Source organism: Seriola dumerili, unplaced genomic scaffold (assembly GCF_002260705.1).
Source record: "Seriola dumerili isolate Sdu_G_001 unplaced genomic scaffold, Sdu_1.0 BDQW01000362.1, whole genome shotgun sequence".
NCBI classification, from domain to species: Eukaryota; Metazoa; Chordata; class Actinopteri; order Carangiformes; family Carangidae; genus Seriola; species Seriola dumerili.
In genome coordinates, this window is record NW_019174617.1 from 461,564 (window position 1) to 478,903 (window position 17,340).

At 40.8% G+C, this 17,340-nt stretch overlaps 1 protein-coding gene across 1 annotated transcript; it reads right to left on the reverse strand.

Moving 5' to 3' along the window:
* Positions 1–1,370: 1,370 nt before the first annotated feature.
* On the reverse strand, positions 1,371–12,390 carry capg (capping actin protein, gelsolin like). The gene is made up of 9 exons (XM_022760747.1): positions 12,276–12,390; positions 6,856–7,049; positions 4,254–4,408; positions 3,721–3,879; positions 3,357–3,506; positions 3,060–3,146; positions 2,840–2,972; positions 2,018–2,109; positions 1,371–1,719 (listed from the first exon to the last, which is right to left on the reverse strand). Exons 2-9 carry the CDS (start codon positions 7,046–7,048, stop codon positions 1,654–1,656), a joined length of 1,035 nt encoding a protein of 344 aa, XP_022616468.1. The 5' UTR covers position 7,049; positions 12,276–12,390; the 3' UTR covers positions 1,371–1,653.
* Positions 12,391–17,340: the final 4,950 nt, after the last annotated feature.

Genomic DNA, 17,340 nt, shown 5'->3' on the forward strand with positions numbered 1-17,340 from the left:
GGTCTGCTGCGGAGGAGTTGCCATACCACACTGAGATGCAGGTCAGGACTATGCTCTCAATGGTACAGGGATAGAAGTCCACCAGTATGCTGGGACACAGTTGAGCTTTCCTAAGGCTCCATAGGAATAAAGGCAATGTTGCACCTTTTTGAGCAAGATGGAGGAGTTAAGAGAACAGGTGAGATCATCGGAGAGGTGGATGCCAAGGAACTTGAAACTTGCCTAAATGTCAGTATGTCATAAGGCAAAAAAAGTCATAGTATAGAAAGGCATAAAAATGTCAAAAAACGTCATAGTATAATAAGATATACTGTATAACGTCAAGAAATGTCATGGTATATTAAGGCATAAAATTGCCATAAAAACGTCATAGTATAATAGGCTTTAAAAGGTTATTAAAACGTCACAATATGATAAGGCATCAAATGACATAGTATAGTAAGGCATAAAAATACAAAAAAATGTCATGGTATAATATGGCATAAAACTGTCGAAAAACGCCATAGTATAATAAGATATACTGTATAACGTCAAGAAATGTCATGGTATATTAAGGCATAAAAGGTCATAAAAATGTCATAGTATAGTAAGGCATAAAAATGGCAAGACGTCTCTCTGAGTGTTTACCTGAAACCTGCTATATTTTATTTGATCACTCAGAGGTCACTGACTTGTTGTTAGTAGACCTCCATAGAGAAGCCTGAAAGAGGAATATATCTTCTTATGGATCAACACTTTAAATAAAACTCCAAAACAATGTACAATATGGTACCTTTAAATCAAATGTCCATGTCAATAACATGAACAGGATACATGCAAAACATCTGAACAATGCAATAAAATAAAAAAACAGACAGTAATGTTGATGTTAATGTATAATTTTAAAATTCGTATCCTTTATCAATAATTTTCTTCCTTCTTTAGTACTCAATATGTAGTTGGGTTGTTTTATTTATATAAGAGCAAATTTCATAAGTCATAGTCACTATACCAGTCAGATAAATGTTTTGGAGTAGCAATGACAATATTTCCCTGTAAAATATAATCGGGAGCACTAAATGGTCAAGTAGGTCAAAAGCACCTGGGTGAATTCCAGCACCATGACTGTGACATTACATCATACTGGGTTATCTTGTGCAGGTAATATCCAGGGAGCCAAGACAATAGAGAGGGCATAGTACAACAACGTCATTCAAACACTATTGGCAGGGGCGGGAGGTGTGCCCGAAAGTCTCGGCAGATCTGAAAGCAAACTTGAAACCCCCTGGCACCCTGTATTGACAGGAAGAATTCAAACCACTTCCTCTTCAAGTAGCAAGCAGTTTCAGATTTATTTCTCAAAGGCAGGTAAATCTGTGACACCAGAACAAATGTAAAAAAAAAAATCAAACTCATTTATTTAAGGTTCTTTTTGTATCTCTATACTCTTAGCAGAAGAAACTTGTTTGCATTTATAAAAGTGGCATCACATCTCTGATTCTGGTCCAAAAGAAGCTCCAGTGTGCTCTGTCAGGACATTACCTTACAAATATATACAGAAAAGTCAATGCATATAAAAAAAAATGAAATATATTTTGTATGAGATGCTGGTCTGTTTTCAGATATGCAGCTTTTTCTCCAGTGCAGGGTTTGTCCAACGTTCCCCTGAAATGTTTAATTCCAGTTCTTGAAGAACTGCTTGAAGATGATGGTCTCCTTCCCCTGGGGCAGAATCTCCACCTACAACACACACACACACACACACACACACACACACACACACACACACACACACACACACACACACACACACACACACACACACACACACACACACACACACCTTCAGCTTAATGTACAAAATCATAACAACCTGCTGTAACAGGCTGCAGGAGCCGGTAATAGGTGCACTGAGATATAACAACTGTAAAGCATTTTACAGTAAGTAAGAGAACGTGTCAGCTTTTCCTGTCTATAGTATGGAACAAGACCTTATACATTAGTAACGTTTAATTTTAGTAAGACTTAGGGAACTGACCTGTGTTTTCATCCTGGGGTACTTCATTTGTTCGATGAAGTTATCCGCCATCTGTAAGGCCACCCTCTTCTCCTCAGCGTTTGCTCCATTACCTGACAGTGAATCCATGAATCACATTAGTGCTAGAGATATGAAATAAATCAACCTCACTGCTAGGTTCCCAAAACAGGGTCACATACATGTATATATATATATTTACTTTTAGGCTTGTGCTGATTTCTCGGGTTTGCACTCTTTCAGTGAAGTTGATATCTACGCTGCCACCATGAACGGATTATGAAACTGTAGGCCCATGGGCAAAGACACTAAAAAGGCTACTCCATTTATGTAGCAGCAAACCACCACTGCACCATTTTGAGCACCGTTTTTCAGGTTAACTGTAACTGTAAAGTGCTGCTGGTGGTTAAAAACTGCACCTTGATCTCTTAAACCCCTGACATTGGTCTCGACAAATATTAGACAACCAGATAGAAAAAAGTGGAGAGCATATAAAGTTAACTGAACCTGATTTGTAAAGAAACAATGATTTTTTTTTCCCCAACAGAATGACAAGATTGACAGATATTTGACAGGGAAGAAAAACACAGCTGAATCTATACAGCAGGTACTGCACCATGAATAGTGACATTATGGAGCTGTACATTAACTCTAAATGATGCTTGTACACCTCTCTGTTGAACCATCAATCATTATTTTTCAATTGCTCATTAAAATTTCATCTAATAAGATACTGTATATCACTGGCACCAGACTATCACTATCCCCAGTTTGCATTTCAGGCAGCAGAAGTTTGCTGGTTCGGGGTCAAGTAGTATTTCTCACCTTTCCAGACGAAGATCTTTCCGTTGGCGCCGTTGTCCAGAATGAAGCAGTCGTCACGAACCAGCAGCTCCTTAGCGAACGGGCTCTTCTCCGACGCTTTGGTCATAGTCATGGAACCTGTCGCGTCGGAAACCTGTGAAGTAAATGTGCACAGGTTTATGGTTTACTTAATAAAACAAATGTGAATGTTAGTTTGATGCATCAGTGCAGGTGAAGTCACCTTGTAGAGTGAGGCGGAGTTGGAAGCGTCTGCTTTGCTGTCTTCCTCTGGCGTGCTCTCTGCCAGCGCTGGCATCTGTCCCAGTACCTGCTCATCAACACAGGAAACATTAAAGACCACAAAACGGATTCTACTCTGTTTTTGGTATTTCTGTAACTTATTTTAAATCATTTTTGGTAGGAAGTGTTGACCTAGAAAGTGCTGTGATCATATGAATGATTCTTCTTTCAGGTCTTCCTTAAGAAGAAACACTTTGATGATGAAATTACATAACAGAATGAAAAAGTCTGTATTTGCCTTGAGCATCTCTTCAGGCTCTTCCCCCTCGTTGGCGTCCACAATCCGAGCTTTACCGTGTCTGTCCGTGTCGCGAATCAGCGAGGCGATCTCACGCACTTTCTGCTTCTCGAAGATGTTGGCTTGTGATCCGATCCACGACACAATCGTCTGGAAAGCGGCGAGGCAGCAGCAGATAAAACAAGGTGTGAGAAACTTTAGACACTTTATTTTTTTGCAGTTGTAAATGTGCTTCACTTCCACGAACTGTATTTTTTGTCATGCACACATCAACGTCATCACATTTAGATGAATTTTGTGTCTGCACTCGCCCTAGATATTACGCATATCCGTCTTTATTTGGGTCAACAATGAGAGTTCTCACCTCTCCAAGGTCGAGGATGAAGCAGTCTCCTTTGTTGAAGCTGTTCCAGGACAGCTCTACCTCCTTGGCACGGATGTTGCGTTTCCCTTTGATCTGGTACAATCTTTGCACCGTCCCCGAGCCCTGAGGCCTCCTGAAGCCCGACTCCACACCACCCTCCTGAGACAAGAAGAGGAACAGTCATTTAAAAATCTTGTTGTTTTTATGTTTATTTTTTGAATGTTTCAGAGATTTTAGGTTTAACATGATTGTTTGTTTTAAACAGATAGACGGCTCCTGTGCAAACTGAATGACATACATGCACTTTGGCACAGAGGCCATAATATATAGGGTGCTGTAAAATGATGACTTTATCTAGCAGTAAAAAGATGCTAGATAAAATGAAATAGGAAGGAAGACAACGTTTGCATTGAGTTTCTCACTTATGATTGATTTTTATTTGACAAGCGATTATAGAAATATTTATACTGTGCATTTTCGTGCCATTTCAGTTTTTCAGAACATCCAGAATCTTGGCCATCCCTGCTCCTCACCTTGTAGCTGACCCCTCTGGGGAAGAGGGTCATGAACTCCGGGGACTCGTAGCCCTGAACCTGCCTGTGCTGAACGGGGTCGCCACCAAGAAAGTTGTCCAGCTGGGTGGCCAGCATGGCACACGCCACCTGCTCGTCCCGAGACGACTTCTCACCTGCAGCACAACAGAATGAGTCAGAGAGGAAAGAACAAGATATGAAGTACAATAAGTGTTTCCACACATTCCTGCAAAAAAATATATTTTAGTAAACTTTGACCAAGCCTGAGGTTTGCTTTTTGTACGCAAAACAACAAAATGATGGAGATTGTGTGATGCAGTTCACAGTTGTGAAATAGCTCCTGAAAAAGGTAGTTTGTGTTGTGAAAAACAAAACAGTTAAAGTCAAGATAACATCTGTGGCTTATCTTTGACACCCTGCAATAGTTACCAAGGTAGAGCTGAAGGATAGAGGGAGACCACAGGGAGAGAGAAAGGAAAGGAAAGCGAAAATAGAAATAGAGTAAAGAAGAAGAAGAGAGAAGGGAGAAAACATAAGGAAACGAGGCCAGAAAGGTTAAAATGTCAAAAATGAGGGGAACAAAGAGCCACTGACAGAGGTGACGGGTCATGGAGACATGAGATGAGAAACAAACAGCGGACGCACAAAGACAGCACAGGGGTCATCAACTGTAAACAAGTGGAGGAGGGTTCACAGAGACGCACGCTTGAGCAAAGAGAGCCCTCTCCAAGCTGTGACAATCAGCTTAGTGTTACCTAAGCACCGGATACATGTTGGAAACAACAGCCACATTTGAGTACTGTAACAGTCCTCCTGCATTTTTAACGAGGCCTGCTCAAAAACCATCCGACGTTTCCCTCGGGACTTCTTTCTCTCTTTCTCTCTCTCTCATCATCCGTCCATCCCTCTCCATCCTGCCTCTCTCCTCACACAATGATGCAGCAGGTCAGCGCCGTGTCTCATGTGTCATCACCATTAGTGGGAGGGTTATTAGCTTTTCAACCGCAGCGCTAGGCCAGGGTTAGGCGTGTAGTAAGCACTGGACAATGGTTACTGCCTTTACTGCATGGAGTAAAATAGAAACATGAGAGGCCTCCTCCTCTTCTCTCTAAGTTATTTCAAGATGGAACAGTTAAAAAAAGAGTAATCCACCAATTTAGCAATGGACTCCTATTACATTGTAAAGTTTTATTTAAATCTTTTTTTTTTTTTTAAAGGATAAAAAAATTATGCGGCTAATCAGAGATAGCATCCTTTTTATTGCATGTATTCTATGCCTACATTACCCAGAATGCAACCTGGCTGCTGGCAGTTCCAATGGAAATATGCTAGTAGCAGCTAATAGCCTCGAGCAGGTCTGGTAAGCTTCTTCTTCTTTCTAACTCCACGCCACCAGATTTTTTTTTTCATTTTCAAACGTGTAGTCTTCAGACACCAACCGATGCCGACTCAAGTGACATCACTTCGGGCAGTTTATCAGACCTAACACAGCCCCCTATTGAGTCATAAAAGGCTTTATACAACTTTCTTCTCTCCCTAAGACCTGTGAACAGACTGTGATATGGGTCTCGACTCGTGTCTCTCCTGGCTCCCTGAAGGACCTTCATGCTCCAATGAGCTGTGAAGATGTCATCCATCTCCTGTCGAAGGCTGGAAACTCAGAAAACACTGTACAGAACGTAGCACACAGTACAGTATGTGCTACAGTATGTTGCTTTGCATATTGTAGTTGCATTTCTGCCCGCATGTTGGCCTTGCACTGTTTTGTTTTAATCCCTGTGTTATTCTTGTGGATGCTGCACAATGTTGAACTGGTCGCCTATTTTTTTTTTACTTTATACGGATTTATTTGAACTGGTTTGGATTTAGCTGCATAATAACTAATAAATACTTTATTGGAATTTTTTTTTTTAAACTACATTATTCATTGTTAGCTTCTGGAAGTCATTTTGTGTTGTTTTTTTTTTCCCTAACCAATAAATAGCAAGTAAACTATGAGTGCAGACCTCCATCAAGTTCGATGGCAAACAAGGTAAACCAGACTTCAGAGTAAAAAAACATAATTCATAGTAAATGATTCGGATCTGCCCCAAAATGAAATGGATTCTTCCCTGTCCCATGACACATCCCTCCACCAAGTTCGGTGCAAATTGGTTCAGTACTTTTTGGTTAATCCTGCTGACAAAAAACAAACAAACAAACAAACAGACACAGGTGAAAGTATAACCTCCCCCAGAGGAGCAGTGAACAGTTTTCATGTTGATTAAAGTGTCATTACCGATTGATTTTGTCCTGAAATTAGATGGTATCACTGTAAAGGTGACACACACTCAGACACACTGGAGGCCTGTTGAGTACAAAGACCTTTAGTCTTGAGTCAGATTGCATGGCTGCATGCTACATAATCCTATTGTGTTGTCCCTCGCTAAGGTGATACCTGTGCTGTGACACATTTTATGCAACTCCTCAATGATCTCTTTCAATGATCCCTTTGATGCATGTCCGGCTGTATTTTTTTCTAATATTATATATACAGTATATCTTTTTTTTTTTTCATAACAGGTACACATCACGTAATCCAGATGTGTCTCCAGTCTCTCACCTATCCACATGTGGAGGTCGGTTCCCTGCTCGCCGCGGTTCTCCAGCACCAGATAGGAGTCCCCGTTAAAAAAGGCTCCCACCTCGGAGGGATCCAGCAGCACCGCCTTCATCTTCTCCACCCTCCAGACTCGGAGGCCCGGCTGCCGGACCTCTGGACTGAACTGACCTGGTGCTGCCTTGAATGGGAGCATACTGCAAGAAAAGAAAAGAAGACTGGTAAGACAAATGGAAAGAAGTAGCTGGCTGAAACAGGAAATGTAGACACATTGCATCACTGTCTCCATTTGGGAATAGGTGCGTAGTTTTTGGTTGGAGTAAAAGCAGAAGTCAAACCCACAGTGTCATGACAAATGAGGAAGTGCGTAACATGTCACAATCACAAGATGAGTGTCTATTTTTCTTACTTATACCTAGGTAAATTCGTTTTTTAAACTTCCCTCAAGAATGGACTTGAGCTCCTCTCCATACTGACGCAATGCAGATGGAGGGAAACTTGTTTGCCTCTTAAGACCAGAACTAATCTAACTAAAACCTCTAAACCACAGTCCCTCTAAAAGTGGAGGATGTGGTCGATGTGATGACACCATTTCAGCTACGAGTTGACACAAAATGAGGGCTTGTGTTGCTGCCTAAAGACCACGGCCTACATTACATTACTTCTATGCAACACAACACCAAGCAGGCCGCGCTAACGCAACACCAGTGTCATTGCACAAAAAACAGGTGTGGCTTCAGCACATGCACGCTGGATCATGTCACAGGTGAGAATGAGCCAGGTGTGGACTCATATACTTTTCCCACCCTTTCACACAGGCAGAAAAAAATAACACAGCAGTGTGGATGTTAATGTAGTCAGTATGTCACCCGACCACACCTCTGTCTGCTCTGGCTGAGCTTTATTTTACCAAACTGAAACACAGCGAGGTTTACAGACAGATGAGTTACTGACATGTTCAAACAGTTTGTTTTGTCCAAACAACAGTCGACAGCCGGGGAAGATTCAATTTACATGGACATGAAATGTAAAGTTAGCAAACACACACATTTAATAAGCGGGAACCAGTGACTGTATTGGATAAATTCATTAAAACAATCAAAATTCTTGTCAGTTGACCAAAAACTAAATCTTTACTCAAGGTCCACTTAGTAGCATTTTCCTGAGCTTTCAACCACATCTTATGGTCTTCCTTAAAACATGGAGATATCTCATGACCCAAGTTGCATCATGAACTGGAGATTAAGCAGTTTTTAAGTAATGTGATCAACTCAGCTATCCCTATCCAGTGAGGAAGACCATGAGATGAGGTTGAAAACTCTCAATAGCTACTAAGTGGAGTTTGTTTTTTTTCTGTGATCAAACATCAATAATTCAACTCAAAAAAAATCTTAACTCAAGATCGACTTACTCCTTTCTGGAGTTAGGGTTAGGGGTTAGGTCTTCATGGTCTTCCTCAGTGGATAGCTGAGAGATAGCCCCGTTCTTTATATGACTCTTCAAGGTATGTGATGAGCTGGAGTTTTCTCAGTTGTTAGTTGACTTAGGTTGAAAGCTCAAGCAAATCCGAGTAAGGGTAAGATTTTTTTTGTATGAGTAATGTTTTAAAGTCAAGACTGAACTCTTTTCTCTAGTTTTCAGTTTGATTAATTGAGTTCAGCAGTAGATGATGGAAGAAAAAATATGTAACGACTTCAGTATCCAGTATTTATTTAATTCTAAGATATCTGATGTAATATGATAAAGTTATATATTTGGAGTTTTGTGCTTCTACAGATAATCAAAAGGCTTTTCCGGGATAACACACAAACATCTGAAACCTTACCACAACCATGTTGCTCCTACATTATCTTAATCTGTGGAGGTTTCCTGTCTTTCACTTTGTGGGGGTTGTGATATTTTTAAAGTAAACTTGAGCAGTGTTACACATTCATATAAATATTATGGTGTTTAAATAAACCTCCACATAATATAGGTTGGAGTATTTATAACACTTTCTGATAAAACTATCATTATATAACATTATGTAACATTTTGCTGCTAGACGGGCGCCATTAGGAAGCACAACTGATAAAGGAAGACTAGAAAACACACAATTAGCATGATTATAGTGATTAGAGTCAAGTGAGAACACCAACCTGACATGCAAAACACTGCTGCACACTCTTATAGTAAGTGTTAAAAAATGACTCATTAGGCAGCAGAAAAAAAAACTATTAGCACTAATTGTCAGCAATGCAGTCAGTCACACAGGATGTCAGCAGCTGCTCTTCCCGTTTCTGTTTGTTTTTTCTTTTTCAGTTTTACAGCTGTTAGTAGGCTGTGATCAATAAGGAGATGCCGTTCACTGCCCAAAGCGGCAGATAGAGAGGGCGACAGTGCATCAGAGTGAATATCTGAACACATAAAATGGTAGGGTAGAGGAGGAGACGAGCTACGGCAGCGAGGAAACAGAGAGAGAGAGCCTGAGGCGGCACATGCAGGGGCCCTCGGGTTAAGGTTACAATGCTTTGACAGCCGCTCCAAGAGTAAGTAAGGGGGCAGAGAAAAAGGCCCTGGTCCACTTAACTGTATGATCTCCTCTGGTACCTCTGGCATGCTGTCTGACTCCGGCTCCATTCTGCGTGTCCACTGGAGTGTGTGTGAACCAGTGTTTGTGTGTGTGTGTGAGAACCGGTGTGTGTGTGTGTGTGTGTGTGTGTGTGTGTGTGTGTGTGTGCGCATGTGGGGTTGTAAGGGATCGAGAGGTCTGGCGAGGAGGAGTGTTTGCGCTCACCTGGCCTGGTTAGCTTATATGTGGGAGGTAACTGGAGCCGGTGTGATGAAAGCCTACCTGCGGCCTGCGGATAGGACGCTGCGTGGGGAGGGAGGGGTGGGGGAGTAGAGTCAGGTTCCTGGTTCCTGGCTAAAGCTAAACACCAAGGGGATAATTACTGGAGAGCAAGCCGCTGGCTCCTCCATCTTTCCACTCTTCCCTCCTCTGACTCCAGCTCTCCCTCCTCCTCCTCCTTTACGCCGTCCCCGTGTGCTCAAGCAGGGCCGTTATGAGGAATTATCAGCCCCCGACCGGGACACAGGGGACTCTGGGCCCCTCTTTTCTTTCCTATCATCCCCACACCATCATAATTCCTCATTCATCTATGAACTCCCAAATACAAAACACTAGGCCAGTCTCATTGCTACTGCAAAGTGGGAAGAGAGATTGAGCGTCCCTGCTGTTACCAGAAGTAAAAGTCCTGCTCATTTTCTCCACAGACAGTGGTACATGGCTCACAGCTGAAACACCTCCACTGCTTGGATGGACATTAAAACTCTCCCAGTCATATCATGAGTATAAAAAGATTTTTTTTTTTTTTAAAAACTGCATTAGAAAATATCTGATCATTTCATAAAAAAGTCAAAACCCTGTGTAAATAAATACTTTGAGATGAGAAGTAAACTACAACTCCCAAGGTGCATTTCAGTTCTGTTAAGAGAAACTGCATCTTAAAAGAATGGATTCTGGGTCAATTTCGGAGGATTTCAGCAATGATGGTGCAGTGTCTTGGGGATCATGGACGTTGTATATTTAGAGCCATATAAAACAAAACAAATGGCCGGAACATAAACCTATAGCATGGTTACACTATCCAGGAGACTCCTGTGTTACTATATTTGGGAAACATTAAGGACACTATCAAAGCTGCATTCATCAAGTTGATCTTAGGAGCCACAAACTCCAGACAGCCGGAGGATGCAGGACGCTCAATTTGCAATTTCTACAGCAGTGTTCTCGCTAACACCCCCTGCTCTTGCACTCCAACACAACTGTAAACCGCTTGCATGACAAATTCATTTCAACCCAAAAGGTTCACTTTGTCACTTTCACAGAGCTGCTAACCACATTGAGCGTGAGGTGTGGTCTGTGTGTCTGTGTTTTAGCAGCTGTCGTGAAGGAGTTCTACATTTTGGGCTTCGCGGTGACACAGACTCATGTGATGGTGAATGGCAGCCAACATGCTGCTGTGCCTACACTGCTGATATGCATCTATATTAATATGCAGTATGAGTGGTTGTTCATTTTAGCTACACATAATGACGAGTTTGCCATAGTTTCTCAAATTTCAGGTGTATGCATTCAGGTTTTATCAACCAGTCAAATAAACAGTCATATAAAATATTTATATACTTGACCCTATAAAATGTGTGTTTTGTATTTTTTTTTAATTCATTTAAAGCTCCACCCTCAATTTGGAGGTTCCTGGTAGTCAGTATTAATCCTAAAATGATTTGAACATTAGTGAATCAATAGAAAATTTATAAAATACTATTTTAACTACTATTAATAAATTATTATTATCTGAGTATAGCTTTTTATCTATGAGATCTGCTGTTTTTGCTGGTATCAATATTCTGACCCGAATACGTCTAGGTGCATTTTCTGCTATAGAGACAGATTTTTACTGACCGTGAGACTGTAACAAAGAAAGTGCGATGCATAAAGTCAGAGTTGAGTCCTGCTAATGTCCCTAAAGAGAAATGACGGCAGCAGGAGAGGTTAGTCGATAGAAACGTCTACGTCTTTTGGCCTTGGCTACTGGAGCGGTCGGTGGCGCCTGGGGTTTAGATGGAGACACAAGGTCACAGATTGGCTACAGGGGTCACTGAGTCAATCGGTCATTCATGCATTGATAAGCAGACAGAAATATGAGAGCAGACAATAAGCAGAGCAGCAGGCGAAGAGAGATCTGAGAGCAATCTGGCAATTGATGATTGGTGTATACACTGTGTGCGTGTGTGTGTGTGTGCGTGCGTGCGTGTGTGGGTGTGTGTACTGTATGATTATGAGATTAGGAGACTGAAATCAAGACAGACTGATGCAGGCAGGGAGAATTTGAGAGGCAGAGAGAACAAAGAGGACTGAGAAAAGACATATTTAATCATATGAAAGATGAATTACACTTTTACAGTTGTAGTGAACGGTTAATTTACATTACACCAAACTTCTACTTCTATTCTCACAAGATCTCCGAGGCTGTTGCCTCTTTAACACCCCACCCTAACGTTGAGGAAGTGGTGAAACAGCTGGAAATAAGAGCAGGATTATGTGTAGGAAGTGAGGCAGGGACGGAGTAGGAAAGGAAATTAGAGGTTGAGTTTTCCCCACTTATAACAGAAAAGTGCAGCAGGGGAGAAGCGCAAACTTTGAGTCGAAAGATGGATATCAGACAAACTAAAGATTCATTGTCCCGCTGTGAGATCCTCCTCAGGAATGTGATGAGCAAACGGATAAAGGAGTCCGTGGGAGAGAAAACAGGAAAAAGAACACAGAGAAGGAAAATTAAGAAAAAAGACAAATGCAAATGGATAAAAAAAGTGGGTTAACTTTAAGAGAGTGGAGCAGAAAGTGCAAAACAAAAACAAGTTTTCATATGAAGACTTACCTTGGAGAGTGAGTTAGCAGTGGGACACAACACGTCTGAGCAGAGAGGGGAGAGAAAGGCAGTCACGCAAGGAGAAACACGTCCCTAAACACACAAATTCTTTCTCTCTCTCTCTCTCTCTCTCTCATACACACGATATTTCCTGCCTCCGTCTGCAGCAAGCTTAGCCCGGCCCTCTGACTCAAACCACAAGAGAGCGGAAACTTGACTGAATCAGAGCTTCAAGTGGAGGGAGAATTCAAATGCATCTTCCTAGTACCACTAAGTTTTTGTTTTTTTCTTTTCCTAAAAACATGAACTAACCCTTTACCCATCACCCTCTCATTAGTGAATCACTCTCAGGTCTCCACATGTTGGCAAACATCACCACAGCAACTGACCCAAACACACTTATTAGTCATATATGGATTTCCCAGTCAAACACGCCTATATGTGTCAGTGTAAGAAGCTGAGTGCAGACGGGCATCATTACACGATGTGCCCTCTTGCACAGTTTGAGCTGCGTCAAACCTGTGATTCATCAGTTCTACAGGTGAAGATTACAAGGCTGGAGGATTCTTAGGAAAGCCCACTCATATCTCCATACGGGTGTGTACCAACAAGAGATGCACTTTAACATCAGCCACACTAATAATTTTACTTATCTAAGGTGCAGATGTCACGCCTTCAAACAAGTATCCTTGCCTTCAAAGTTTGTGACGTCATGTTGTTTACGCATGCAAGAAAACACTTTACTTAGTTACCATTAAATTGTATTCATATTTAGAGAGTTACTAACTTAAAAAAAACGCCACAGTCAGTCTTGTTCACTCATTCATTCAATTGTTTGGTGCAGGTTTCTGAAAGCGCCAATTAATTGAGTTAAGGATTTGTGACTGGAATTTAAAGTCAACAAACTAAAATTTTAAGTTAACTACATTTTTAATTAATATTTATGCAACAAAATTATTTTGGAAACTACAGTAAATTACTTTTAGTTCATCAGTTTCCCATTACATTTAATCCATTACATTTCAGACAGTCAGTTATCACAATCTCATGCTATTCAAACAAGCCCAAAGAACTTAATTTGAAATTTTTGTAGAGATCCCAAAGTTCCCAAAGATGGTACATAGCTGCATGTCACATAGGGTTTAGTGGAAATGTGTATAAAATGACGCACAAGACATTGGAAATATACAAGTATATGGTTCTCAGTACTGTGCATGATACTGTCACACACATTTAAAATAGGGAAATCAAATGAAAACATGTGTGTTACATGTGTCAAGTGGAAAGGCCTTACCCAGGGTAGGTCTATATTTTTCTGTCTCTCTCATGGGAATTCCCTGTCTCCATCTGGTGGCCAGGAAGTGCAATGAAAAGATGGTTCTCAGCCTGCAGGAGAGAGGAAATGATAGAAACAGTTTGAGCTCAAATAAAACAGCCTTCCGTGAATGTTAAGACACTTATGCTCATGGTGTTTCGGTCAGTAAATGGCTGTAAGCCTGTAATGAGTTAATGACAAAGTGCTTGTCAACTTGTGGTCCCTCTTACTTGCACAAGCCAGTTCAGAGGTTTGCAATAGATAAACATTGAACAGCTGATTAGCTTGAGCTAATGTTAGCTGTTGTTTGGCTGACTTTAAGGTCAAGTCATGTAGCACAATAACTGGCAATTAAATGCCAAAACACATCAACCACTTCGCATATTTTACCTGTAAATCTCCCAGACAGGTGGCTGAACTCTGTCAGGTGACTCAACAGACAAACTCGTGCCCCGTGGTCAAAATTCTGGTGCCATTATGTTATTAGCTCTGCACCTGAAACGTCTCGTGGCTGTGACTGTGTCAGTGCCACTTTGTGTATGAGCCTGATTTTCAGTCTAACTTCCTGTCAGCGAGCAGGTGAGTTCACAGCAAGGTGGCGAGCGCCCCCCACAGGAAGGAGCGTGTCAGCTTTTCACTGACGTCCGTTTGCTCTCGTCAATGGTCTTATGACGCAGGTGTTGTGCATCAGGACTCATGAGGTGTGTCCTTATCGTTACCTCAGCAAATACAGGCGGTGTTGTTGCGGATAATTTCCCTCTCATTATATAAGACACAGAAGTGCAATTACTTTACTTGACTATTTCCTTTTTCTGCTAAAATATATTGTACTCCACAACATTTATTTGACAACTACAGTTACAAGTTACTTTGCAGATTTATGTTATAAATACAGATAGTTTAGAGTAGTTCTTTAATTATTATGACTAATTCATTGTTATATAAGGAGCATTGTTCTAGCTGTAGCTGCTCACTTTAGATGCTGTTTAATAGTAGAAATCTATGATAATGCATCATATTTTTATTTCAAGATGTTATATTTTATACATAAAATCTGAACCTGCAGAGTAACTAGTAACTACACATCAAATAAATGAAAATGAAAACTACCAATTCCCCTGACATGTCATGAAATAGGGAGTATTAAGTATCTTAAAATAGTATGACTCAAAACTGCACTTTAAATATTTACATAAATGTACCTAATTTCTACCATTGTTCTCATGATTTAACTGATGTATTTGCCCCTATATACATATAACATATAGAAACAAACCAGAGACTGTTGCTGACTGATGCTGTCAAACGTAGCATTTGCTGCCGCACAAAATGTAGACTTTCAGTGTATCACCTCACAGCTGCAGTTGGGTGATAAAACAGACAGAGACGTGTAGTAAAACTTTTATTCATTTTTTTCCAAGTCAAAAAACAAACAGAACAAAGATACAGAGAATGAGATAATGAATCGATTTCTATACAGTGGCAATTTTAAGTTAAACCTTCCTTTGCCCAGACATGAAGTCGTTCCTCTGCTTGAAACCCTGTCTCGCCTCTGGACTCACACTAACCGCGCACACATACACACTTTCCATTCATTCAACCTGGGAGTCCCGGCGTCCTGAATTGACTGGACGGCACACAGTTAAGACAACAGGATTGGATGCAAGCATAGTGGACAAAATATGACAATTAAGGGGTTTTATGGAAAGCAACAAGCTCCACCACAATATTTACTAAGTGCAATGACCAAACCTGCTTTATCTCAAAGGCCAGAGGATGCAGTCCATTCAATTCAAGACAACCTTGGAGGCAATGTTTCACAAAATTAGACAAATCATTTAAACATTTTCAGAACATAACCCCAAAAAATCACTGGTTGTATTTGTATCTCCTCAGGACTCCCAGTCAGATCTGATACATCCCCTACCCTCCCCTTGATTTCCCCTCGTCACAGGTACATACACTGGTAGAAAAAAGAAACACTGATTTTCAGAACTGAGGATCATTTGTGGATGAAGAGGGAAGAGGGAGGAGACCCAGCTAATCCATGAAATTCAGAAACCGCGCCGAATGATCAAATGGAACGAGGAGGGAAAAGGAAAACATTTCCATTGTCATCGGGGCGCACAGATGGTTCCCTAACGCAGTCGAACTGGGTCAAGTCATGTGAGAAAGCACCCATATTCAAATGAAAGTTCACACTAATGTAGTGGGTAAGGTTTTTTTTTTTAATAGAGAGGCCAAAAGTGCTGTTTCTTTGGACAATCTCTGCTTCACATAAAATAAACTGTTCCACTTTGTTGTGAACAAAAAGGCCAACAGGACAAATGTTGCCCTTTGGCGTCCCGAGAAGTGAAAACACCAAACTCTTCCTTTAACTGAAGCGACGCCACAGCCTGGTGACAGCATGCAACATTTCCTACAACTGTTAGTGAAAAGAGCATTTGCCATAATGGCAAAAACTTGGACTGTTGGGGAGAACAGGGGGAGGAGAAAAAAAATAAACGCACTCCCCTCCGTCCCCTGCCCCTTCATCCACAGTATATGAACATGAGCCTCCTGCAAACATGTTTACAAAGTCACCAAAAGCAAACAAGAGAAAAGCCAAAAAAAAAAAAAAAAATTAAAATTATTAATTTTCCTCTATTCATATTCACACAGAATAGTAGTTAACTTTCTTTCTTAAATAAACTGAACAGTCCAAATAAACCTGTGTACACGTCAGCTATCAGAAATGGGACGAAGATTAGCAAGAAGTGGGAGGGATTCGAAAGAAATTTCAACCTAAAGCTTGATTAAAATGTATTAACATGTGCTACTCATGCAAACAATGACAAAAGCAGCAACGCCAAACTAGTATCCCTCATCCACATGTGCCCCATTTCCTCCTAGAATCAAAATGAAAGACAATAATCATTCTGACTATTAATTTTTTTTCATATAAATCTTTAAATTCCCAGTGTCAAGGGAAGAAGAGTATCTGGAAAAGTTTTTTTTTTTTTTTTTTTTTTTTTGCTTTTGATGCACAAGTCTCCAAAATGGTAGAGGACAAGAGGATGCTGGTGGGTGTTTTTCATGACATCTTTCAGGTTTTGTCTTTGGGGTGTGAAGGAGGAAGAGGGGAGGGCGATGGGTACACACACCTATGTAGTTAATGATGTTCAGAGTGAAATTTCCCTTCCCTGCAAGCCAGTTTCTCTCTCCTATAATGTATGTATTTATGCTGATCATCCAACTCTTCATTTGAATATAATCAAACACCTAAAGCTCCATCTTCTTTCATCCACATCGCCCCCAAAACTGGCAGCAACTGTACTTTTACAAAAGCAGCAACAGGTCTAACAAGATACACCTTGGTGAAATGAGCAGTAAACAAAGTCTAAACCTTACCTCCTTGATTTTTCTTTAGAGCTTACGCTTTAGTGATGAATACAATCCACTTAGCTTTTTGAAAAAGGCTTTTGGCAAAATGTACGTTTTCCAGGAACAACTATACACCCAACATTTAGAGAACGAGAGAGAGACTGGATGTAATACACTATAAAGTTAAAAAGGGACATTTTCTCCCCCTCATGTGTTCACCACATCTTCCTCTCCTTTTCATTCCCTCTTGGGATTTGCAGTTTTGCTTCAACACCCCATGTGGAAATTAAAAAACTATTTCAAAAGGCAGCCTTTTTTCCTTCAGGCAAAGCAGTTCAAGTCTTTCACATAATAGTTTTAACTATTTTTGGGGGGATGGGGGGTGGGGGGTGGGGG

What these genes read in the sequence shown, in the direction of transcription:
- capg (XM_022760747.1), bottom strand. Translation starts at nt 7,048, where the DNA reads ATGCTCCCATTCAAGGCAGCACCAGGTCAGTTCAGTCCAGAGGTCCGG. An exon ending in AGCCTGAAGAGATGCTCAAG is followed by an intron (nt 3,147 to 3,356) that starts GCAAATACAGAC and finishes GTTGATGAGCAG; the next exon opens with GTACTGGGACAGATGCCAGC. An exon ending in ACCCCAGGATGAAAACACAG is followed by an intron (nt 1,720 to 2,017) that starts GTCAGTTCCCTA and finishes TGTGTGTTGTAG; the next exon opens with GTGGAGATTCTGCCCCAGGG.